At 36.9% G+C, this 24,754-nt stretch overlaps 1 protein-coding gene across 3 annotated transcripts in view; it reads left to right on the plus strand.

Moving 5' to 3' along the window:
- The first annotated feature begins 14,088 nt into the window (after positions 1-14,088).
- Positions 14,089-24,754, plus strand: part of LOC106671590 (inaD-like protein) — a 119,968-nt gene continuing 109,302 nt past the window's right edge. For 2 of the 3 annotated variants that reach the window (XM_024229699.1, XM_024229701.1), the window contains exons 1-11: positions 14,089-14,175; positions 14,233-14,367; positions 14,426-14,761; positions 14,831-15,014; positions 15,084-15,175; positions 15,241-15,450; positions 15,856-16,068; positions 16,174-16,347; positions 16,490-16,651; positions 17,485-17,721; positions 24,016-24,252. In XM_024229699.1, the coding sequence (XP_024085467.1) occupies positions 14,170-14,175; positions 14,233-14,367; positions 14,426-14,761; positions 14,831-15,014; positions 15,084-15,175; positions 15,241-15,450; positions 15,856-16,068; positions 16,174-16,347; positions 16,490-16,651; positions 17,485-17,721; positions 24,016-24,252 (1,986 nt within the window). In that variant the 5' untranslated portion in view covers positions 14,089-14,169. The remainder of the gene's footprint in view (positions 14,176-14,232; positions 14,368-14,425; positions 14,762-14,830; positions 15,015-15,083; positions 15,176-15,240; positions 15,451-15,855; positions 16,069-16,173; positions 16,348-16,489; positions 16,652-17,484; positions 17,722-24,015; positions 24,253-24,754) is intronic. The other variant, XM_024229700.1, reaches the window with a different exon arrangement.

The following is a 24,754-nucleotide window of genomic DNA, read 5'->3' on the forward strand; positions in this document are numbered from 1 at the left end:
AGTTAAGAGTTGAAGGAACTGCCCCAGCTGACTCTGCATTACGACTTCATATAAACCTAGCGCTTATCTCAAACGGCGCGTATTCTCTCCGACTTCTGACGATTCTCTCGCCTTTTTCTGTCTTGTAATCTTCTTTATATGTTTTAAAGTAAAATAAATCTTTTTAAAAACGGCCTTTGGTGTTCCAAACATATAACTAAGGACACGTTTTACAAGAGTCAGCTTTGAAGAGGACTTTCGCATTATTTGTGTTTGGACGAGTTGAGTCCTAACGTTTCGAGGAGAGCCGAACTGCGTGAAAAGAGGAGCGTGTCAATGTTATATCGGCCTTGTCACACCGTGATACGGTGTTGTTTGCCCTTTATGTCAAAGTCTCGCTATTTTATCTCATTTCAAGGTTTCCAACGGGCTGCAGCTATTCACCAGGCCGACTGATATAACGATCCCTATGAATGCTGGATAATATTATTAATTTCTCTAATTAGTAGAAGCCTCTGGGAACCTCAGAACTCTTAAACGACTCTTTCCAGTAATTCGAAACCGCTTCTTTTTTCCGTTTTGTTTAATATCCGCACACGGTAAAATTACTATTTTTTTCAGCGTGGCAATGAAAATTATCTGGATGGCAGCTATTGAGGAAACGCGGCCTCATATATCGTCGGTGACGCGGAATTGATAAACCAACCATATTCGCCGGTCATACTTGTTTCTGTCAATAAATATTTTTTTTAAAATATTAAACTCCGTGCGGTTATCAGTTATCGATAAAATCACCATAGCCTGAACTTTATAGGGTTTAAAAAAAAATGAGCCTCATGAAACGGCTACATAAATAAAAAGTTGTTAAAAGAAAGAAGCGCCAAATTGGACTGAATTACCGTACTCAGAATGAGCTATAATTTCGTAATTTCAAACGGCCGAAATGAGTTCATCAACTGGGGACAGGTATAACGAACAACACAATTCATTTATTAGGAAAAAAGTCAGGTTTTTCAGTTCAAAATACACGTCAACGTTGGCCCTCGTGAAATGAAAAATTTCAATTAAAAAATTGGTTATAGCAAGCGATAAAACTTACGATCGCCAATATTTTGAGAATATAGAATGAGAAAGTATTAAAAAAACACTTCCAAATTGATAAAAATAATATAAACAGACTGGTAAAAAATTGAAGAAAAGAAAACGTATTATTGAATCAATTAATTATTCTTTTTATGTAAGGTCTTGGTTGAGATAAAAAAGTCAGTGTCACGAGCGGGATTCGAACCCACGATCTTCGGCTAGATACGCCCCTGCTCGACCACTTGAGCTATCGTGACTTCACTCTCCATCTCAAACTACAACCGTTCGAATTTTTTGCATCTCAACCAAGGCCTTACATAAAAAGAATTAATTGAAAGAAGTAACTTGTTCGATTGACCACTAAAACATAAAGGTATTGTCGTATTTTAGCAAGTGTGTCTTCATCCACAAATTGGCTTTATTTCTCCACGAAGAAAATTATTTCAGGCACAGTCCGTTTTTTGATAAATTGCGTCAATATGCCTCGTAATGATTTAAATTCGAATTCACATCGCAAAACAATCTGCACGTATTTTCTCTCAAGCACTTTCGAATAATAGCCAGAATAAAAAGTAGTTTCGCTAAATTTTCCATCCGCGTAGGTTCAGCTAAGGGCTGTTGGTAGTAACACTAAACTCACGTTCCGCTAGCTATCAGACGAGGTCGTTTGATGATAATAGCTATTGCAAATTTAAATCCTAATGCAGTCTCGCAAAATTACTCCCTGAATTCGTACAGCGCTTCAACATTTGGTGAAGGTGATTCTAACGAAATGACCACGCTTAATCTCTTATTTATAATTAGACGCTTTTTTTCCTAATGTTATTGTTACTGGTATTGCTGTTGACTTTGACTATTGGTGAATCATTTAGTAAAAAATTACATCAGAGAATTATTGTCGGTTTGTGCTTGATGATTTTGCTGATAATGATGTCAACTATGAAATTCTCGTTATATTGCGTAATTATCGGATACATGCTTAAAGCCGGGAACACACTTACTCGATGGTACGCCATGCGACGCTACCCGATGCTACCCGACGCCTTGCCACGTTTTGGTGGGGTGTGCACATCTATCCGACGCAAACAAACGTCGCGTACAGTCCACAGCGTTTATCACAATAATCACTATCACAATCGCAACGCATCTTTTATTCTGAATGCACTATTTTGAGCAAAACTTTGTTATAAATTGTTAGTTAAATTTTATGAGCACAACCATCTAATAAATTGTTTGTTAAATTTAATTGTTTTAAATAAAGTTCCTCCTAACTCCTAACCATCATAATTAAACAATGTTTATAAAAACTTATGAATTTGGTTTACATTAAAATAACATGTAATTAATATAACGACAAAATTATATGTACTTAGTTTGAAATAAACTACAAAAAATATGAGTGTCCTGTTCTGATGCTACCCGACATTAGAAAATGGTGTAATTTTACGAGCAAAACTATGAAATAAATTGTTAATTAAATTTTATGAGCAAAACCGGGTAATAAATTATTCNAAAAGTCCACAGCCCGGGGTCAAAATTTTCCGATTTGGTGGAGAGCCAACCCCCGATGCGGCACTTCAGAGATCAGATACAAGTAAGGCAGCTCAGCCTTCAGACACTATTACCACTGTTGTGCAAAATGGAATAGGTTGCCCTATACAAATCCTCCCTGCTCGATTCCAGCAAGCTCTCCTCTTTAAGCCCGGAACACACCCGATGCTACGCCATGTGACGCTACCCGACGCAAATCCATAAGATTGTCTTACCCCGTGCACTTCTGCCGCGCAACGCTACCCTACTGTACGCTATGCGATCCCCACTGTCCTCAGTTTCATCGGGTAGCAACGGTTTGTCCGTAATTTACCTCGGAAATATACTTCGTTTACAGTCTCAAAGGGTGGGTGAACGAAGTTCATTTAAAGTTTTTTCCAAAATTCTGTATAATTGACTTAAAAGAAGAAAATAAACCCTTTGCAAAGTACAAGTCTTATATTCAATTTGCATCCGTGTCCAGTGTTACTGCCTGAAGCGCGCGTAAACTTTTTTTAAACTTTATTCCGTGCTGTTTTAATTAACTTTACAGACGATTGTTGAAAAGCAGGTGAAAAAAAAAACACTATTCGGAGTCTTGTTTTTCTTCGAATTGTTTTTATTTAAACTGTTTAAACATTTAAGACAATATCGTTATAAATATTTAAACTGGCGTTTAATCGAATCCATTTTTTAAAAAATCAATGCTAAAAAATTTTTTGTCACCATTGTTATGGTGTTATTATGTGTTGTTATGTTCTACATTTGATACCTTGAAACTTTGTTATCTTACAATTAAAAATACAATTCACAAATGTACATATATGGATGGTGAATACCATTAACTTGTACAAACAGATATAAATCAATAAAAAATAAAATAATTCCAAATGCGTTACTTCCCTCGATCTTGTAATGAGAATATTTCAAATCTATTTTAAAAATACCATATTTTCGCCATTTTTTGTGTTTTAACTGTAAATGCGGACGGAATAAACTCCAAATCATTATTTCTATATGCTGATGATAAATGATCGTTTTTATTTAATTTTTCACATTAGTTCTTAACTGTATGAGCTTTATTTCTCGAACAGTATTAATTAAAGAAATTCATTTAAATGATTTTTACTTTCTTACAAGAGGAGGCTTAGGACGTGGGATCACCGATTATCGCTGATGATCACCAATAGGCCAACCTCCGATAGCGAAGTACCAGAGTAGGCTAAAATATTTTTTAGCCAGAAGAAATGTAAAGCACGCAATTAAAAACCTTCCCCTCAAGAAAGTTCCGGGATTTGACCTCTTTACCCCTTATAATTTGAAAACTAAAAAAAAAAAGCCGTAGTTTTACTAACAACACTTTATAACGCTACTCTCATCACAACTCTCTTCATGACACGGCGAAAATTATCCATGGTTTACCCAACTCCTCAAACCAAACAAATTACACCACCAAAATACCCGAAGCACTCCTTTTTAAACAAATACACCTCATCTTCGAATCATATAATATAATCCGCGACCGTCAATTTGGACTTAGGCCTCACAATTCCACTGTTCAAAAGTGCCATCGCGTTGTGGACATCACCGCAGAAGAAGTAGTGTTACTCTGGCATCTTTATCGATGTCGAGCAGGTTTTCGATCTTGTCTGACACTTGGGTTGACTTGAAAACTAATGGGCATCCTACCCTCTTGCACACATAATCCATAAATCCTACCTGGCCGAGAATGGGTCGGATCCTCCCACTCTACTTTGTACATGGCGGACGACGGGAGTCCCTCAGAGTAGCGTCCTAGGCCCGCTACTGTACTCACTATAATACTGCTGATATCCGGTCCCATCCCGACACCACTTCCTATCATACGCTGATGGCGCCATTTAGCTCTGATCCTGTAACTCATCGAACCCTCCAGACACACCTATTGACAGAACAATCGTTCAAAAAATTCCGACTCAAACTAAACACCACGAAGTCCCAAAACATAACCTTCACCCTCCGTCGCATCACTCTACCTCCAATCCATTTTATAACATCACCCTCATTACATACTACCGAAATGGCCGATGGTGATTATATTTCTATATATACTGATGGAAGCAAATCAGAGGTTGGTGTAGGTAGTGCTTTTGTTTGTTTCCAAAATGGTTCAAAAATTTATGAAAAAAAATACAGACTGCATCAGGCATGTTCCAATAATCAAGCCGAACTTTTGGCCATTCTGAAGAGCTTGCAATGGGCTATGAAGAAAAAATCAGAAGGGAATATTGCCAAAGTTATCATTTTAAGTGACAGTCAAGTGTCCTTAGAATCAATTATTAATTATAATAATCATGGCTTTTTGCCTGAGCAAATAAGGCAAATTATTCAAACTCTAGTCAAACAAAATGTTAATGTACAACTAGGCTGGGTTAAGCCTCTTTGCGGAATAGAGGGAAATGAAGAAGCTGACAGACTGGCCAAATTAGCATCTACTGACGAAAGTTTGAATTTGGCATACACCAAACTTCCAAAGTCATCTATTATAAATAAACTTTTCGAAGAGAGTCTGGACAAATGGGAAAATGCTTGGTCAAGTACAAATAATGGAAGGCAGACAAGAAAGTTCTTTCCCAAAGTTGCCGATAGATTCCAGCCGCACATCCAACTATCCGCACCACTAACCCACATCTTAACCGAACACGGCCCAAACAACAGCTATTTTTTCCGCTTTCATCTAAAAGATCTAAAAATCTAAAAACGCCTGCCTAATTTCCCAGTGGAACAAAGCATTAAACACCTAATATATGAGTGCCCACTAATAGAACCACTGCGTAGTGTTTGGATACGAAAGTGCCTACTGCAAGACAAGAAGTGGCCAGCTCAATACTGAAACCAATATACAGCATGGAAATATGTGGTTCAACCAAACCTTACGAGCTACGCAGAATTCAGACCTTACAATCACAAATCCTTATATCCATCGTCAATGTTTCTAACCACGCCATCCAAAATGACCTGAACGATAACTTTTTGAACGATGTTGTAAAATCTAGCTCCCAAATATTCCACATAAACCTCCAATCCCACTACCTTCCGCGTTCAACTACTTTCCTCCCAATTCCTTCCCTGCAATCCTCCTCGACGTCTAAAAAGACACCGTGAACTGCTGTCAGGGAGCGATTATATCTGATTAAATAGATTAACAGTAGATTAAAAAAACCTTCCCATCGAACGTCAGTCGATATGGCTGTATCTAGAGAAACGACTCACCTGGATCCCCGTTTACGACTCCAAAGATAGAATTCAACGTCGAACAACAGATCTAAACTCTCCCTTGACATTTTTTTTTTTTTTTTTTTTGGATACCAGGGACTGGAGGATTTCCCTCCTGAGCACTGCAGCTGAGCTGTACAGCTTATTGTACTTTATCCCTGGCTCCATATTTTTGGGGGAGGGCTCGCAACACAAATGTGAACTTGAGCCCCCGTTGTACCGGTGTTCTTCCATCGATGAAACTTATTTTTGAAGGGGGTTGGGACCAAATTCAGGGTCGCTGAGATCCGATCCCGCCCCTTCCATTGATGAGTGCCGTGTCAATTTGTTTCAATTGCGGCCACCGGTCCCCTTAGGCGTCAGAAAAGTCCAGAGGCGACGGTGGGGATCGAACCCACGACCGCGGGATCTACTAGCCGAGAGTCTGACGCCTTAGGTAGGCCGTCCACTGGAGCCGTTTTCGGCCGAACTTGCTCGGCCGTTGCCCGGCCTAAAACCAATTCGTTCGGTCGTGTTGGGCCGTGTACGGCAAGCACTTTCCGATCCAAATAAAGTTGGATTTTCCAGTCCTATTCGGCCGAATGGCTACTTCGAATTCAACTATCAACAACGAGACATCAAACGCTCACCATTGTTTAACGCCGTTCTTTGCTTTTTGCTTACCTTTTCGTTTCGTTTTCATTTCGATGGATTGCGAAAAATTGATAAGTGCGGTTGAGGAGCAGACTCTTGGGACATGCGTTATCCACTCTATCATCGGAGAGATGTCCAGCGTAAGCTGTGGTCAAGGATAGCTTTAGAAATGGAACCTCCAAAAATTTTGTTTGTTTCTTTCATTCCATTTGTATGTAAACTAAGAATTTTCGAGCAGCAACAAATATTCTACACCCATTTGGGCTGTATCGTGAACTGACGAAAATCGGCTACAGTGGACGACGGCGTTCGGCTATATTGCCGGTCGTCCGTTTGGTCAAATAGTTCGGCTGTTGAACGACCGTCGTAGTTCGGTTCCAATGGACGAGCAGCCTTAACCACTCGGCTACCGCGGCCCCCCCTCCCTTGACATACTCATATACAAACCACAATATACGGAATGGGAAATATGGTGTTTAACCGAACCTCGCAATCTCGGCAGAATCGATATCCTCACATTCATGACTCCTTAGATCCATCGTCAACGCCCCGTCCTATATGTGAATCTAAATCTATCTAAATGAAGTTTTAAAATTCAGATACAAAAAATTCCACACTAACGTTTCAATCCCCCTCCAATCCCCACGTAACACTACTTTCTTTCTGATCCCAGCAATCCTCTAAACGTGTAAACGTGCCCGTGGCCTGTTCGCTGATTCATGCAAAGTCAATGGCAGCCCCTTTCCTTTTGATTTTAGATTCCATATTGGAGAATCGCTTGGGGGTCATGATAAAGGACAAAATTGCCATTTTTTTTCCTAGTTACAAATTGAGAAGCAAAGCCAAGGCACAGTCAACGTTGATTATAACGGAACAAAGAACGATGAGTTGGGTTATCGACCTGCTGGAAACATGAAGTTTTTTCGGAGGATCTACGGAAGAGGTCAACACAGAGAAAACCGAAAGGAAGTTTTTCTCTGTGTTGACCTCTTCCGTAGATCCTCCGGAGGAAGAAAGAGCATTAAAAAACATAAACAGCATATCACGCACAACTTGTTCATCTGTGTTATATCGCAATTTCTGAGTGTAAAGGTTTGAAAATTGACGAAACAGCCAGACTCTCAACACGACACGCAAGAATGGCACAGTTACACAGAAGACAAACACTTTGAGCCCTGAAGATGATCTCAAGAAAGATCGAAACGTTGGCACGATAAAGAAAATGTTTTTCTGAAACCTACATCACACCAGACCGCATCTCACGATTTCGGAATAATTATGAAACAGCTAGAAAAAGCTCCTGCCGTGTCCTCCACGAAGTTGAAACAATTTCCTCCTTAGAGGGCAATCGATTTTTATAATCAATCCTGGGGCTATGTCATTTTCGCCAATCTCCTTTAATTTCCCCCTAACATTTTCACCTCAGTCCTGATTATTAGATAATCAAAATTTCCTTAGTTAAATTATTCTGACTAACCGGATACGAGCGTAACGAACTGTCACAACGTCTAGACAGATAAAACGAAAAATGATTAAATAGTGGAAGACGATTTTACACGGAGAGTCAATCCGGCTTATCCGTGATTATTTATTTTTGGGCCGGATAAAATTTGAATATTTGTAACTCAAATTTCCTTTTGAAAAGCTTGTAGTCTGAAATCAACAGACCAGGATTCCTTCCCTGTCTTCCCTTAGTACCTCTGTTCTATCTTGCTTACTTTTCCACTTTGTAACAAGTCCCGGAAATCCTTAGTCGCGTTCCGAAGTAGAAGCTATCAAGTTTATCAATTGCTGTTTTCCTTCTATTATCCGTCGACTTGTGATTTTATTTTAGAGGACAATGTCAGTTAGAGTAGAGAGGGTTGGAGGGCAGGAGGCTGTCCTATACGTTTTTATTATTTTCAGAAGGTCAATTCCTATTCTTACTTTGTGCTTATTTTTAAGTAGTGTAGTATTTTCAAGTATTTAAACGTACGTGAGCAGATATTTGTCTTTTGTTTCTAAATAATATTCAATTTCGAGAGTACTCTTTTTTTGTATTTTTCTTGTTTTGGTGGTTTGTGATGATCTTTTTTTTTCCGTTGATCATTATTTACCTTTAAGCACTATTTTTTGATCTATGTGACCACCAGTTTTGATTTTTCCTATACAGGGTGAATTGCTACTCGTGCTACAAACTTCTCCAGTAGATTCTTCACCCTAAAATGAACAAAAAAGTTCATATTGTCCATGGTCCGATTCTCAACCATTTCAGAGTAATTTCGCTTTTTATCGATTTTGAAAGATATCACGTCCTGGCGTCGGAAAATCGTGATATCTTTTAATCTAAACATTTCTCTGAAAATCTAATAGCACCGTTGAAATTCCCGTTAATTTTTCAATAAGAAGATGACGGTGGCAAAATGTTTGGGCTAATTTTTTGTGTTTTATTTCAGCCAGAACTACAAAAAGAGTGGAAAATTGTGTAAATCGGAAAGTGTATAAAGTAATCCAGAGTTTCTAATTTTAGTCTCAGAAGGCAGCAAATTTGAGGAAAACTACCTGATTTAATAACGCTTCCAACGCACTCGTCATTTTCTTATTTAGTGGTTGTGAGACCAAGATGTTGATGACAAAAAGAGAAAAAATGGTGGTTCAAGGATTGCTAATGTTTGAGAGTGACTTGCTACTCGTGCTACAAACTTCACCAGTAGATTCTTGACCCTAAAATGAACAAAAAAGTTCATATTGACCATGGTCCGATTCTCAACCATTTCAGAGTAATTTCGCTTTTTATCGATTTTGAAAGATATCACGTCCTGGCGTCGGAAAATCGTGATATCTTTTAATCTAAACATTTCTCTTAAAATCTATAAGCACCGTTGAAATCCCCGTTAATTTTTCAATAAGAAGATGAAGGTGGCAAAACGTTTGGGTCTTTCTTCCTTGACCTTCTAGCTGTTTGTAAACTTCTTAAGCATTACATACTAAATGGGCATTAAATTAAATTAAAAAATTTCAATGGAATTATGATTTTGATTCTCTCTAAAAATTAACGGGGATTTCAACGGTGCTTATAGATTTTAAGAGAAATGTTTAGATTAAAAGATATCACGATTTTCCGACGCCAGGACGTGATATCTTTCAAAATCGATAAAAAGCGAAATTACTCTGAAATGGTTGAGAATCGGACCATGGACAATATGAACTTTTTTGTTCATTTTAGGGTGAAGAATCTACTGGAGAAGTTTGTAGCACGAGTAGCAATTCACCCTGTATACGGTCATCTACGAAAACCAACTGAAGACATCAATAAAAGTGGACCTAGGACTGATCCCTGAGGGCAACCTTTCGCGACGTTTTCTGTCGAGACTGTGTGCTTTATTACTATTTCAAAATGATTTTTGTAGATTGGATGAAGTACGTTTCGGAAGAAAACTGAACGATTTATCGTAAAAAAAACCATATTGTGATTCACCTCGTTGCAAATAGACCTTCTGGATTTCTCCTCCCGTTGGAAGGTAAACGATGATAATTTACTACCCCGAGGAAGCATTGGATGATTGATGGTGGTGTCTATTTTCCGAGACATGAAGAGCCGATGTTAGGTCCTCGGCGATAAGGGGTCGGTTTTTCTAATCGGTCGGACGACAGTGCATTTTCACTCGGGCCGGCCCCATTCCAGGCCCAGGTACTTCCAGGCCCCACCCTCTTTTCATTCTATTTCCTAACGTTATTCCCGTTTAATGGGAAATGTACTGAACCCGGCTCCAAAGACACTCCATTAAACGCTTGATTTATTTTCACTGTTCCCTATCTTTCCTGTTTAAGGGCCCGTACTAGCGGAGAGTGTTTCCCGTGGATAAGAAAAATACCGGCTAGACATTGTGTGCGGGACATTTTTTTATATATAGTTTTTGTTTTCTTTACCCGACGAAAAGCTCACTCACTGCCTGTTAGTACTAATATGAAACAGCTATCTCTTTTACTGTTGTAGGACGGAATTAAATAAGGTTTTCTTTGCCAAACCCCTTTAATTTTTAACATTAGATCTTCCTGTGCATCTGCTGTTTCAAAAATAAGCTAATTTTCACAAATTCTGTAATGGATTAAACATAATTTTTTATTGTGAAAACATCAGATANTCTATATATATATATATATGCAGGGTGGGCGACCAAGACCCGTGGGGTTAAATGCCTGGGTAGACTCGTACCCCGTCCCTAAAAGGTCCGGGACTTGGTCGGCGCATGTGTCCTGCGTAAATCTCTTGGACCTATTCACAAACCCCAAGATTTTGGACCATTTAATCTAGGGGAGTGATTTAGTGATGTCCTCTCCTTCAAGATTTCAAATCTAGACCTAGCATACCTATCACATTCTGCGAGGTAGTGCTTTGCGGTTTCTTCTTTTATTTCGCAGAAGCGGCAAAAGGGATCTGGTAGGATACCCATTACTGTCTTCTCAGTGGGCAGTGGCCAGTCAGGATACTGGCTGAAATGACCTAGCTGTTGATAGTCCCTGGAGCCCAACCTAGCTGGACGGATAAGACCGAGGTACCTATCAGCCTCCTAATTCCCTTCCTTGAGTTAGAGAATAGCCATTTCGATTCTGCTGGTTTGATCTCCTTAAACTCTTTCGATTGCCTGTGTCCGGGGGATAGATTCCATTCCTTAAGGAATTGTTTCATACCCCAGTTTTTAATACTCTCTTTCGCTGTGCTCGTAAAGTGAGGTTATACCGGTTGTGGCCCGACAAACGCAGTATTAGAGCCTTCTTTGGTCAAGCTACCCGCCTCTTCATTGCCATGGTGTCCTTTATATGCTGATATCCAAATAAGGGTTACTTTGTTCTCAAACCTGGAAGAGATCCTATTGATAAGATCTACAGTTTCCTCCACCAGTCTAGATGTTGACAAATCTTTTTGTAATGACCTAAGACTAGCCTGATTGTCAGAAAAATTCTAATATCTTTTCCCTTGATTTATTTTCCATAAGTGTTCTACAACACACATTAATGGCCCAGATTTCCGCCTGAAAACGGATGTGTTATTGCCAAGAGGGGAGGAGATGCTGATAACCTAATTTAGGTATATAGATTTCTGCACCGCTCCCTTTACCTTTGATTAGAGAACCATCTGTATAGCAGTCTATGTTACGATGACCATCATCCACACTATAATTATATTCACAAGGTCTTTGTAATAATGAGTACCCAGTTTATCCTCGATTAGGTTACTCATATGTGATATGTAAATAAATTCGAATGCATTTAAAAGTAAGTGCGAGGGGATTTAAGAGATTGCTCTGGTGGCTGAAATGACCTAGCTGTTGATAGCCCCTGGAGCCCAACCTAGCTGGACGGATAAGACCGAGGTACCTATCAGCCTCCTAATTCCCTTCCTTGAGATAGAGAATAGCCATTTCGATTCTGCTGGTTTGATCGCCTTAACAAACTCTTTCGATTGCCTGTGTCCGGGGGATAGATTCCATTCCTTAAGGAATTGTTTCATGCCCCAGTTATTGATAATCTCTTTCGCTGTGCTCATAGAGTGAGGTAATACCGGTTGTGGCCCGACAAACGCAGTATTAGAACCTTCTATGGCTAGGCCGTCCGCCTTTTCCGAAGGTCCGAAGTCGTCGAATGTAATGTACAATATGCTGCAAGTGCAAACATCAGATTATCTATTTATTATGTTAAAGTTAGACTTATGAAAAGTCCTTGGATTTTATGAGATTTCTCCAACTAGTTTGCATGTTGATGAACCTGAAATGTGGCCGTCTTGGGGTACGAGTCTACCCAGGCATTTAACCCCTCGGGTCATGGTCGCTCACCCTGCATAATATATAAATGTGACCGTTACCGTGGATTTTGGTGGAGTATGTTGGGCGATATGTTTACTGTCATGTCCTTGGCGTCTATCGAGATGATACTTTTACTCTAGTGTTAAAAGCCCGGGGCAGTATGCCTCTGTAAAAAACGAAAGGCTGCTGATGTGTCTGATGAGTCGCTTGCTCTTAGGGCTGCTGGGTTGTTAGGGACCTTAAGGGGTTCATATGGTGCGGAAAAGCCGGGATGTGTGCGTGTTCCAATAGAAGGTAGTAACAGAGGGAAGCGTACTGTTGTAGACCAGGCACCATCACAGAGATGATGATATCAGGCACGATGTCGACAGCCTAACTGCTTTCAGAGGTGGAAGTCCTTACCCCTTCTCAGTGCGTTGAGAACAGAGAAAAAATTGCGGCATATTCAGTAATTGATTCTCCGATTTCTGTGAAGTCTCTTTTATAAAGCCGGAAGCAGTCTTTTGTGGAGTTAGCTTTAGTTTTTTATGAAAGACGGATTAGGTTAGGGTTAGGAATTAAGATTACAAACGAGGTAGAGTAGGTTAGGTAGAGTTAAGGTTGGAGTAGGTATTATAATCGGGATTAGGCTAGAGTGACAGGTTAGGTTAGGTCAGACTGTATGGTTAAGGTTCGGATTAGTGTTAGGGACGGGTTATGCATGTTTATGTAGGGCAGAGTTAGGGTTAGAGCGATGGGTTAAGTTAGGTCAGTTATGGTTAGGGTTTGGATTAGTGTTATGGACGGGTTATGCTTGTTTATGTAGGGCAGAGTTAGGGTTAGAGCGATGGGTTAAGTTAGGTCAGTTATGGTTAGGGTTTGGATTAGTGTTAGGGACGGGTTATGCTTGTTTATGTAGGGCAGAGTTAGAGTTAGAGCGACGGGTTAAGTTAGGTCAGTTATGGTTAGGGTTTGGATTAGTGTTATGGACGGGTTATGCTTGTTTATGTAGGGCAGAGTTAGGGTTAGAGCGACAGGTTAAGTTAGGTCAGTTATGGTTAGGGTTTGGATTAGTGTTAGGGCGGGTTATGCTTGTTTATGTAGGGCAGAGTTAGGGTTAGAGCGACGGGTTAAGTTAGGTCAGTTATGGTTAGGGTTTGGATTCGTGTTAGGGACGGGTTATGCTTGTTTATGTAGGGCAGAGTTAGGGTTAGAGCGACAGGTTAAGTTAGGTCAGTTATGGTTAGGGTTTGGATTAGGGAGGAGGAGGAGGCATTTTCTTTATCGTGCCAACATTTCAATCTTTATTGAGATCATCTTAAGGGCCTGGGATTTATAAACATTGTTTAAATTTTACAAATACATGTAGAATGTGAAAAAAATTATATAATACTAGAAAATTAGAATTTAAAAAAATTATCTAAAATTTTCTAGCATTGTATAAATTCTTTTATTTCACATCATTGCTAATTGACGATGACCAAATTACACGTTCATCACCTCATAGACCTCAAGAGGAAATATGACACTTAAGTCAAAATTCGCTTTGTGTCTGATAATTTTATGCTTGCCTTCACACTATTGCTTGCTTAAAAAAACAATAGTGTTCATACAAAATGTTAAACTTTTATTGTTATTTAATAGTTTTATTTGTTTTCAATAGTAAATCATTCAATTTCTATTGAATTTACTTATAATTGTTTCTTGTTATAGAGACGGGAGGCTCCATGAAGGTGACCAAATTTTGGCAATCGATGGCCAGCCACTGGACTCAAACATCTCGCACCAGCAGGCGATCTTTATCTTGCAGAAGGCAAGAGGGCTTGTTGAACTCGTGGTAGCACGAAGTGAGGATCCACCACCAACCTCACCGACACCTTCACCATCTCCTTCTGCAGTTAGCGATACATCCAAAGCAGGCTCAGACATGGTGGTATGTTCTTGAAATGCTGAAAAAGTCGGTCAAACAGTAATTTTGAACTTTTTATAGTTGAACACTGAGTGGGCCCAAGTAGAAGTTATTGATTTAATAAACGATGGTTCTGGCTTGGGTTTTGGAATAATTGGTGGCCGAAGTACAGGTGTCGTAGTTAAGACTATCCTTCCAGGGGGAGTAGCCGATCGAGTAAGCTTCCTTATATCATTTGCGAAATTCATATAATAACATTCTGTTTATCCCATAGGATGGTCGATTACAAAGTGGAGATCACATTCTTCAAATTGGAGATGTTAACCTGAGAGGAATGGGTTCAGAACAAGTTGCAGCAGTTCTCCGTCAATCAGGAAGTCATGTGCGTTTGGTCGTCGCTCGCCCTGTGGAACCTACATCGCCTGATTATCAAGCACTTGGTTCACACGCTCCGATAGTACCCACAAAAATTTTGGCCGACCCTGAAGAATTAGACAGACATCTTATTCAAAACGGCTATCCCCAAGTAACATACAACCTTGCAACGCCAAATAATGATTCATATGAAAATCCTTTTATGTTTCATCAAGATGCCGATTTAGAACTTATGGTCTGTTTATTTTTCAATAACATAATATTGATTTGCAAAAATGGGAATATGAGATTTTTGTGTTTTTAGGAAAGGGATCCAAGGCTCGTAGTTGATGTTGTACCCTTGACACCGGCATTACCTTTGCCATTCCTCACGATGGATATGTTACCATTAGACACCCAACTCCCTGAAATGGAAAGGTTTACAGTTGAACTAAAGAAAGATATCCATGGTTTAGGCATCACCATTGCTGGTTATGTCTGCGAAAAAGGTACTGTTTTATTTCTATTAAAAAATTATATTTCCTTCTAAATCTTAATATTTGTAATATTAATTTCAGAGGAGCTATCTGGGATATTCGTTAAAAGCATTAGTAGTGGAAGTGCTGCAGATGTGTGCAAGAAAATCCAAGTCAACGATAGGATTGTGGAGGTACTTTCATTTGTGCAAGGTTTTTAATCACTAAAATTATCGCCTTGTCAATTTATTGTGGATAGGTCGATGGGCAATCTCTACAAGGTTACACTAATCATGATGCCGTTGAAGTTTTGAGATCAACTGGAGGCACAGTCCGCTTATCTTTAGAGAGATATCTCCGTGGACCTAAATTTGAACAACTTCAGCAGGCGATTGCTAACAGCGAATTGAAACCACCTACACCATCTTCCCCTTCTGCCGTCTCTCTCCCAAGATTTCCTGTGAGTGCTGTAAGTAGAAAACAGAAAACTTTCAAAAAGAAACAAACAAAAATAAAGAAAGAAAAAAGAAAAAGAGGTTGCATACTTTTCTATTTCAGCATGGAATGTTTTATGGTATGATGTAGAATGTCAGAAGAGATTTTATATGTAATTACAATTTATTTGAAATTACAAGTTTTAGAGCTGTTTATTATAATGAAATATTTTTAAATGTAGGGTATGTTTTTTTATAACTAAATAGAGTATGTCAGTTGTAGACTTTTAAAAAGTTTTCCATCTTTCTTACTGTTTTAATTTTTTTCTACTGCTTAATACGTTGATGATTTCTTTAATAGGTAAATGCTGTTAAAAAGAGGAAAATTAATAGAATGTTTAAACTTTAATTTGGGGCCTTGAGCAAATTTTATTTCACAGGATGGTGAAGACACGACAGAAATTGAGGTTGAAGGAGAATCGGTAACGACAGTTGATTCAATGTACATCAATGAGGCTAGTAATCCAGATGTAGAATTAGATGATGTTGAGCTTTTAATTGACACCGACTATGAAGGGCCGCTGAAAACTTCTGTAGAAGAAGCTATAAAAACCAAGTGGTCTAAAATAATGGGACCAGATGTTGAGATTGTCGTATGTACTATTTACTCTTTTGACCCACCGCCATTATGGCAGTCTTTGCACTCATTTCGTTAAATTATAGGACCACGGTATGTAAACGTCTTGCATGTTTTGCAGGTGGGCCAATTAAAAAAGTTCGGGGAAGGAGGAGGGCTGGGGATCAGCCTAGAAGGAACTGTCGATGTCGAGGATGGCCAGGAAGTACGACCGCATCACTACATTAGATCAATTTTAGGAGAAGGACCAGTTGGTCAAAATGGAAAATTACAATCTGGTGATGAACTTTTGGAAGTACGTATGCCGTTCTTTTCTTATTTAATGTTTTCTTTGTATTTTTTTATTTTATCTGGCATTAGCTCAAAACTCAGAAGTGCTGATGAAGCAGTGCTTTTTCCGCTCTTAATAACTCTTAATATAAAATTTTATTTAATAGGTGAACGGTCATCGACTTCTTGGAATGAATCATATAGAAGTGGTTACAATTTTGAAAGAATTACCGTTAGCAGTCCGTATGGTTTGTGCAAGACGAACTGGAGAAGGTGCAGCTCTACGTTTAATTGATACATCCCAAGATAGAGCTGCTTTTGCTGCAAGAGTATGTTATATTTATAGTCATTAAGATTATCATAGTGTTTTTTTTTAATAAAATACCTAATTCACTAATTTCGTGGTCCGCTTGACCAATTAATATATTACAATTAATTAAGGTTTTTAGTTGAGATAAAAAACTCAATGGCACGAGCGGGATTTGAACCCACGATCTTCGGCTAGATACACCGCTGCTCTACCACTTGAGCTATCGTGACCTCGATCCACTCAGGCACTAACTTCCCATCTCAACCCCACCTTTTAAATTTTCCCTCCTTTTTGCCATTTTTCAAATGTCGTGTAATCGGATTGGATTCTCGACGACAAATGAAATGGCCACGGAGGGCTTTAGTGAAGTTATACTTCATTTTAAATTATTAAATTCACGAAATTCGTGATCCGCTTGACCAATTAATATATTACAATTAATTAAGGTTTTTATCTCAACTAAAAACTTTAATTAATTGTAATATATTAATTGGTCAAGCACACCATAAAATTAGTGAATTTAATGATTTAAAATTAAATATACTTCACTAAAGCTCTCCGTGGCCATTTCATTTGTCGCCGAGATTCAAATAGATTATAGGACATTTGAAAAATGGCAAGAACGAGGACAAATTCAAAGGTGGGGTTGAGATGGGAAGTTGGTGTCCGAGTGGATCGAAGTCACGATAGCTCAAGTGGTAGAGCAGCGGCGTATCTAGCCGAAGATCGTGGGTTCGAATCCCGCTCGTGCCATTGACTTTTTTATCTCAACTAAAAACCTTAATTAAAATACCTAATATTGAGGTAGTGTTATGAAAAGGGCGCGTAGTAATTTAATATTGCAATATGTAGAGCTTACTAGGAGGAAGTCTTCAAAACCTACTTCCGGCCATGGAAAGACTCGTAAAGGCAAAATCAGATGGATCTTTGGCTTCGACAACAACACCAACGACTGAGCCAAGCCTTTCCAAACTTCGCTCACGTTCCCTCGAACCGATAACAGGTTTAGCTATGTGGAGCTCTGAACCTCACATTATCGAGCTTGTTAAAGGAGAAAGGGGCCTTGGATTTTCTATCCTTGATTACCAGGTGAGGCAAACATTTCCTACTTATCATCTTTATCTGTGAACTCTTGTTGTAAAAAAAAGTAATACAATGTTCATCGTATTTATGTCGGATATTTATTTCCCAGTCAATTCTTTAAAACAAAACAAAAAAAAGTCAAAAATACACGCATCTACAAAATTATATATTGTTCCAAATACACTTTTTTATGGTAATGAATTCTTTATTATTATACTTCTACTACTTTGTTTTAATTGATTACCAAATTAAAAAGCAATTACTTACAAAAACTAGATGTAAGAGAACCATACATATCAATAGGTACAAGTTATGATATCTCATGAGTTAAGTGATATCTCTATTTAATTAATTTGTTTTTAAGTTTAATTTAATAATTTTACTACCAATAAATATGTTGTAATTTACCAAAGAATTGTCAATTGAAAAAATACTTTTCATTTTAAAAGTATTGCCACCTCAATGGTTTCACAATACAAATTAATTGCCGATTTTTATTTAAAGTAAAATATGAAAATAGTTACCTGTTGCCAAAGACACTGTACTAACGATATAGGAATAATATAAATGCAGAGTTTAAGACATTTAGTAAAATTCTTTGCACTTGCGATTAGTTAAGCAACGAAAATGGTGAATTAAGGGAAAATCCATAGCTTACAAGTATCAAGTTATAAAATAAGTCCGTAGTGTTTTTTTTTAGAGTATAACAAATTCAACCAAAATATATTAACTATTTTGTTTCCCTACCTGTGGCCATCTTTTATTAAATTTTGTAATTCCTTCCTCCCAGAACATATCAAACTCGGTGTGTTTTCTGCAGTCCTCAGTGCAGTTTATCCCATTGAGTTTTGCAGAACCTGGAATAAGTTAATAAAGAATCTAAGGGGGCAAATTCAGATAACGATGGGTAGTGTAGTACAATCGAGTCAAGTACAACTTCAATTATCAATAAGTTAATATTATTAACAAGTAATTAAGGTTTTTTAGTTGAGATAAAAAAATCAATGGCACGAGCGGGATTCGAACCCACGATCTTCGGCTAGATACGTCGCTGCTCTACCACTTGAGCTATCGTGACTTCGATCCACTTGGACACTAACTTCTCATCATAACCACACCTTTTGAATTTTCCCTCCTTTTTGCCATTTTTCAAATGTCGTGTAATCTATTTGATTCTCGGCGACAAATGAAAAGGCCACAGAGAGCTTTAGTGAAGGTATACTTCATTTTAAACTTATTAAATTCACCAGTTTTGTGGTCCACATGACCAATTAATATCTTACAATTAATTAAGGTTTTTTAGTTGAGATAAAAATGTCAGTGTCACGAGCGGGATTCGAACCCACGACCTTCGGCTTGATACGCCGCTGTTCGACCCCTTGAGCTATCGTGACCTCGATCCACCCGGACACTAACTTCCCATCTCAACCCCACCTTTTGAATTTTCCCCCCGTTTTGCCATTTTTCAGTTTTATCTCAACTAAAAAACCTTAATTAATTGAAAAATATTAATTGGTCAAGCAGACCACGAAACTAGTGAATTTAATAAGTTTAAAATGAAGTATACCTTCACTAAAGCTCTCCGTGGCCTTTTCATTTGTCGCGGAGAATCCAATCCGATTACACGACATTTGATAAATGGCAAAAAGGAGGGAAAATTCGAAATGTTGGAGGTTGAGATGGGAAGTTAATTTCCGAGTGGATCGAGATCACGATAACTCAAGTGGTAGAGCAACGGCATATCTAGCCGAAGATTGTGGGTTCGGATATTAATTGGTCAAGCGGACCACAAAACTAGTAAATTTAATCATTAACAAGATAGAACAAACTAGAAACAAGAACAAGAAAGAAAAAACACGAAAAGACATCAAGTGGAAAAGCTATCCAGTTACGGCACTCCTAAATCAGAATTAGTTTTCCCAAATGAAAATTTCCACTTCTGAACCAAGCAAACTATTCATGGGCAGTGCTTACATTTTCCTAGCAGTCTGAACCGCACTTTTCTCTTTGCTGTAACAAAAAAAAAAAAAAAAAAACAAGTGACAAAAATGCACTATTTTTCATCAATTTTAAATTATCAAAACACCTTGATCTCAAATGAAACTGAATCGTTTTTCAGAGTTTGTAAACAATAACTAAATAAAAATCAAATTTTTCCCTGGCTAGTGTGAGGGACCGTGGTAGCTGAGTGAGTGGTTAGCGTGATAGACTCTCGGCTCATAGACCCTGCAGTCGTGTGCTCGATTCCCACTGTTGCCTCTGGCCTTTTTTCACCCATAAACTATCATTAGTTCATAAAAAGTACTAGCATTATTCCCTGTCTAGGATTGGCTACCACATACTCTTTCTAGACATAGAGAAAATGTTAGATTTTCACATGTTAGTACGTGTTTTGCAATTGGTTATGTTATATGGTTACATGACACTTTTTAAATATGTAAAAAGGAAAAATAAGTGTTTCCTTCATTACCCCAAGGACTTGATGAGGCAATATTTTCTTTTCAAATGTATATTTTCACTTTGACTTTATGTAATTTGTGTAGATTGTAGACAAGTTCATTTTTGGCTAAATAATTTTAATTATTATTTTGTGATTGGTGACTTGCAAAAAAGTTTAAAATTGTTGTCAAATTAAACCAAAGAAAAATGTTTCAACTGCTTGAAATCAAACTACAATATTGCAGTATTTTGTTATTAAATTAATCAACAAGGACAATTGGCTAATTAATTTCAATTAAATTGTACTGCCAACAATGCAATTGATTCTTGCTTTTATTTTTAATTATTTCATGTGACATTTATTTTCAAATTTGAGTTTTACTTATTAGAAAATGTTCGATAAAAATGTAATCAAAATTAATTGAATGGTTTTTAATGAGTGTCATGTGGTCAAAAAATAAATGTTAACAATTGATTCATGAGTTATTTCAATGGATTTCCCCTGCTCAAAAAGATATGTTATAGTTAAGTTATTATAGTGTAAAAGAATAATTAGTCAAAAATAGGTTGGTATGTGTTTTATTAAGGCACAAGTTCAAAAGTGTTAAGACTGTAACTGTGGATTTAGTTTTTGCAGTAAAACTGTCGTACAATTCTAAGTTATTCTTCTAATTGTATAGTTATCAAAACATTTACGTAAAACAATTCCAATAGAAGGATGTGACATCATTTTATTAAGGTAATCTATAAATATTGTTAACCTTGATTGAATTTGCTTTTTTATATGCTGCAATGTTGTTAATTATTTCAAGCATGATTTATACTGCAGTATGAGTTTTATGGATATTTACAAAATATGTTGATTATATTTAGGCTCGTGCACAATTAAGTCACTGATACGTCAATAAAATGCAACGTCTAATATGATCCACTAAGCATGATTGGCATCCTTATTATGGTCATTATGTTCTTTTGTTAGTTCTTTCAACTTATAGATTTTTGTTTTTGTTTTTTAATTAAATGCTAAATAAATCGTTTGTGCAAGTATTGTGGTTTAAATATTTAGTTATATTTCTATTGCTGCAATGTAGTTTGCTTTCTTGATAATTTCATTCAACAGTAAAACTTCTACTTAGCTTGTATTTTTTAACTATTTAAAAAAAAGCTCCAAATGCTTGGGTGATATTCATTATATTTATTCATTATTCGTTATAAAACTGCTAAAACAAAATGTCACATAGCTTAAATATTAAATTACTAGTATTATTTAAGTTTAAAAAAAAGGTTTCACAAAATTTTGGATGTAAGATTAAATGGTACTTTATTCTGGGCGATTTTGCCAGAAAAAACTTACGACATTTTGTAGACAAGGCAAAAATAAATTTTGATTATGTAAATTTTAACATTGTGTTCTATTTGAAAAAGCGGTTATGTGCATTAATTCATTCTAAAACTTTTGTCCTTAGATTATTTAATTTTTTTTTTAATTTGAAATCTTTAATTTCTTGGATTTTACAAAATGCATTAAACATAAAAAAATATACTCTTAAAATAATCAAATAATATTATTTATCTTATCAGAAATAACACAAATTTATGAAATTTATGTATTTGAAAAGAATATATCTTTTTTTTTTAATAAAGTGACTGTCTAAGCCGAAGCACAATTAATTAATTTACATTTGATGTTTCATAATTTCAATTTCATTTATTCCAATACTTTGCTGTTAAAATAATATAATTGATTTATGTAATTTACCATAATATTAACCCTCAACACCACTAGAATGTCCGTGAGTCATGTATGGGATATTTCAAGGTCATCGCGGCATACAACGTTCCTCGATGTTCTGTTTTCTGATTCATGTTCATCATTTGTTAAAAGATGGACCTCTGTCACTTAAACGTTCAAAATATCTACAAGACCTATGACATAGGAGACGCTCGTTTTTAAAATTTTTGCATCTTATTGGAGGAAGTTTCCATTATCTATTTAGTCACGGAATAGATTTTTAGCCCTGCTAAAATGACTTTATTTTAGGATTCTGGCGATCTATCTTCAAATACGAGAATCCGATCAAGCAGCTGCGATTTGTGACGATTTCAACAAAAAACTACCAACGTTTATTTAGCGAAGCTTCCCTTTAATGGGCACTTGTAAAGAATGAAATATTGTCTGCTTTTAGGATAAGAGTGAAAAAAATGTTTAGTATTGCAAGATGGGCCACAATGGGGATTACAAGATCGACACTTTAAAACATGGATGATTTTTAGCCTTTTCTATGAAAAGAAGGTTTTTTTAATTAATTGAGCATACTTTTGCTTAAGAGAAATGTTGGACAATCTTTTGAAACTTTTCCTCTCTGATAAAGTTAATTTTTTAACGTCATAGTTTTACCCGGAAGTGCTCTAAAAAATTGCTATTAAAAACTGTTTAGGTTTAAAATTGGCACAACATTGTTTAAGTTTTCCTCTTTTCTGATTTACCAAAATGGCTGTACCATAACCAGGCAGATGCTTCACATGTACAAAGGACATGTGTCAATGTTTCTGATACCTCCTCGGCACGTTTCTATGGAAGTATTTTTCCAGTTCTAACTTAAGCACCTAGTTGTGGTTCTGGACCCATGGGTGTGAGGGCTGCCTCTTTTTGTGGCTAGTTGGCTCATTTCCTTCTATACCTTCATGTCCGGGAACCACTTTAAGGTAATTTTGTTGTGTTTTCCCTAGAGCTGTTAGGCAATTTAGGTACGCCCAGACGAGTTTGGAGTATCCGCGGGAATGGTCATTTCTGTGTTTGTAAAATTTATCCAAAGGTTTCTTTTTATTCGTTAAAATTTCACTCGCCTGTATGTTTCCGATGTAAAAACATCACCCACGCCTTGCACACTTTGTCTTTCACTCACTTTAATTATATTACTTTTTTTCTTTAAGTGTCTAACACACTGAAGAAGTACTTTGTTTGCAAAATGGCGTACTATAAGAAAAAATAGAAATATTGGAAGGCGAGAAAAACCCATAGGGGAAACAGCATGTCTCACAAAAAACGTTTCTTTCTTTGAAGGCTGCTGACCGTTTTTGGGAGAGTTTTAGAGTCAGAATAAAATTGAAAAAGCTCTCCACATAAAGACGTGAAGAATCTAATGGGAAGATGCTGGGAATCAGATTTTGTCCGTTCCAGGCTGTCCACTTTTTACGGGTGTTCGTTAATGGAAGTTTCACCGTACGTAGGTGAATCGTGCAGTTGATAAAATTCCTGTCTCATTTAGCAGAAATTGCGACCCTACAATGTCATGTACTCATCTCTGCTCCTACTAACTTTCCGTTGTTGCTAAATATATAATCATATAGTAAACAGTATTTAACATTATTTAAATAAATTTTCACTTCACAATGTTGAAAAATGAGTAAACACTGAGAATTTAAGAGTGAGTTGCTGCCGAGTATACCAAATTTAATTAATTAAATTTGAAATACCAAGGCATTATAATCTGTGGTGTTAAGGGTTAGTTGTATAACTAGAGGTTAATGAAGCAAATACAAGCAAAATTTATTCTATTGTCAAAAAGCAATAATTAAATTTCATTAATACTTTGGTGTTTTTGAAGGCTTACAAGAGAAAAAAACCAGTATACACATTCAATACTGAATACAACTCAATTATTATCCAAGTAAAAAAGAAATATATATAAAAATAGAAATTTACCGCTTAAGTTATATTTAAAACTTTTGGATTTAAATAATCTTGATTTTTCTAGATGTGTGTGTTTGAATGTGAATTTGATGCATTATATAGTTTAAAAGTCTTGTTCTTTTTAACCAATGTTTTTATAATTTTGTTATTGTTTTTTTTTTTTCCAGGACCCAATGAACCCCAGTGAGACAGTGATTGTCATACGTTCTTTGGTTCCTGGTGGAGTTGCTCAACTGGACGGCCGGTTAATACCGGGAGATCGCCTTCTGTCTGTCAATTCGGTAGCGCTAGACAACGCTTCGCTGGACCAAGCGGTCCAGGCTTTAAAGGGTGCGCCCAAAGGGATCGTTCGAATAGCCGTTGCTAAACCGCTGCCCATTCCGGACTCCGTTTCTAATAGTCAGGTGAGTGATCCCCCACGCGCATCCACAACACACCATGGCGAATATTATAATGATGTTGCTGAAGGCTCAGCGACTCTGGTCAAATCTGAAAGCTTCTAGATTCCTCTTCCTTTCCATGCCAAAGCACAATATTCAATATAAAATTTACACATATTTCAAAATTGGTTTATGTTTTTTCTTTTATATATATATTTTTACAGTTTATGACTAACATAAATATTTCAAAATATTAGGGTTTTTGTTTATTTTTTATTTTTATTTTTTATATTTTTATTTATTTTTTTTGCTTGAAATTTTTTTTTTGTATTTTGGAATTTGTAAGGTTTTTAAATTTTAATCTTACCTTACAGTCAGTTGGTTTGTTTTATGTAAGATTAGGGAGAACAATGTTTTTTACCAGCAGTATTTTCATTTTGTTTTACTTTTTATTTGAATAATAAACATATAAGAAACTTACAAAATTATTATTGTTTAAAGGCTTATTTAATTTTAATACTAACTC

The sequence above is a fragment of the Cimex lectularius genome, unplaced genomic scaffold (assembly GCF_000648675.2).
Source record: "Cimex lectularius strain Harlan isolate CLEC.00 unplaced genomic scaffold, Clec_2.1 scaffold384, whole genome shotgun sequence".
Classification (NCBI taxonomy): Eukaryota; Metazoa; Arthropoda; class Insecta; order Hemiptera; family Cimicidae; genus Cimex; species Cimex lectularius.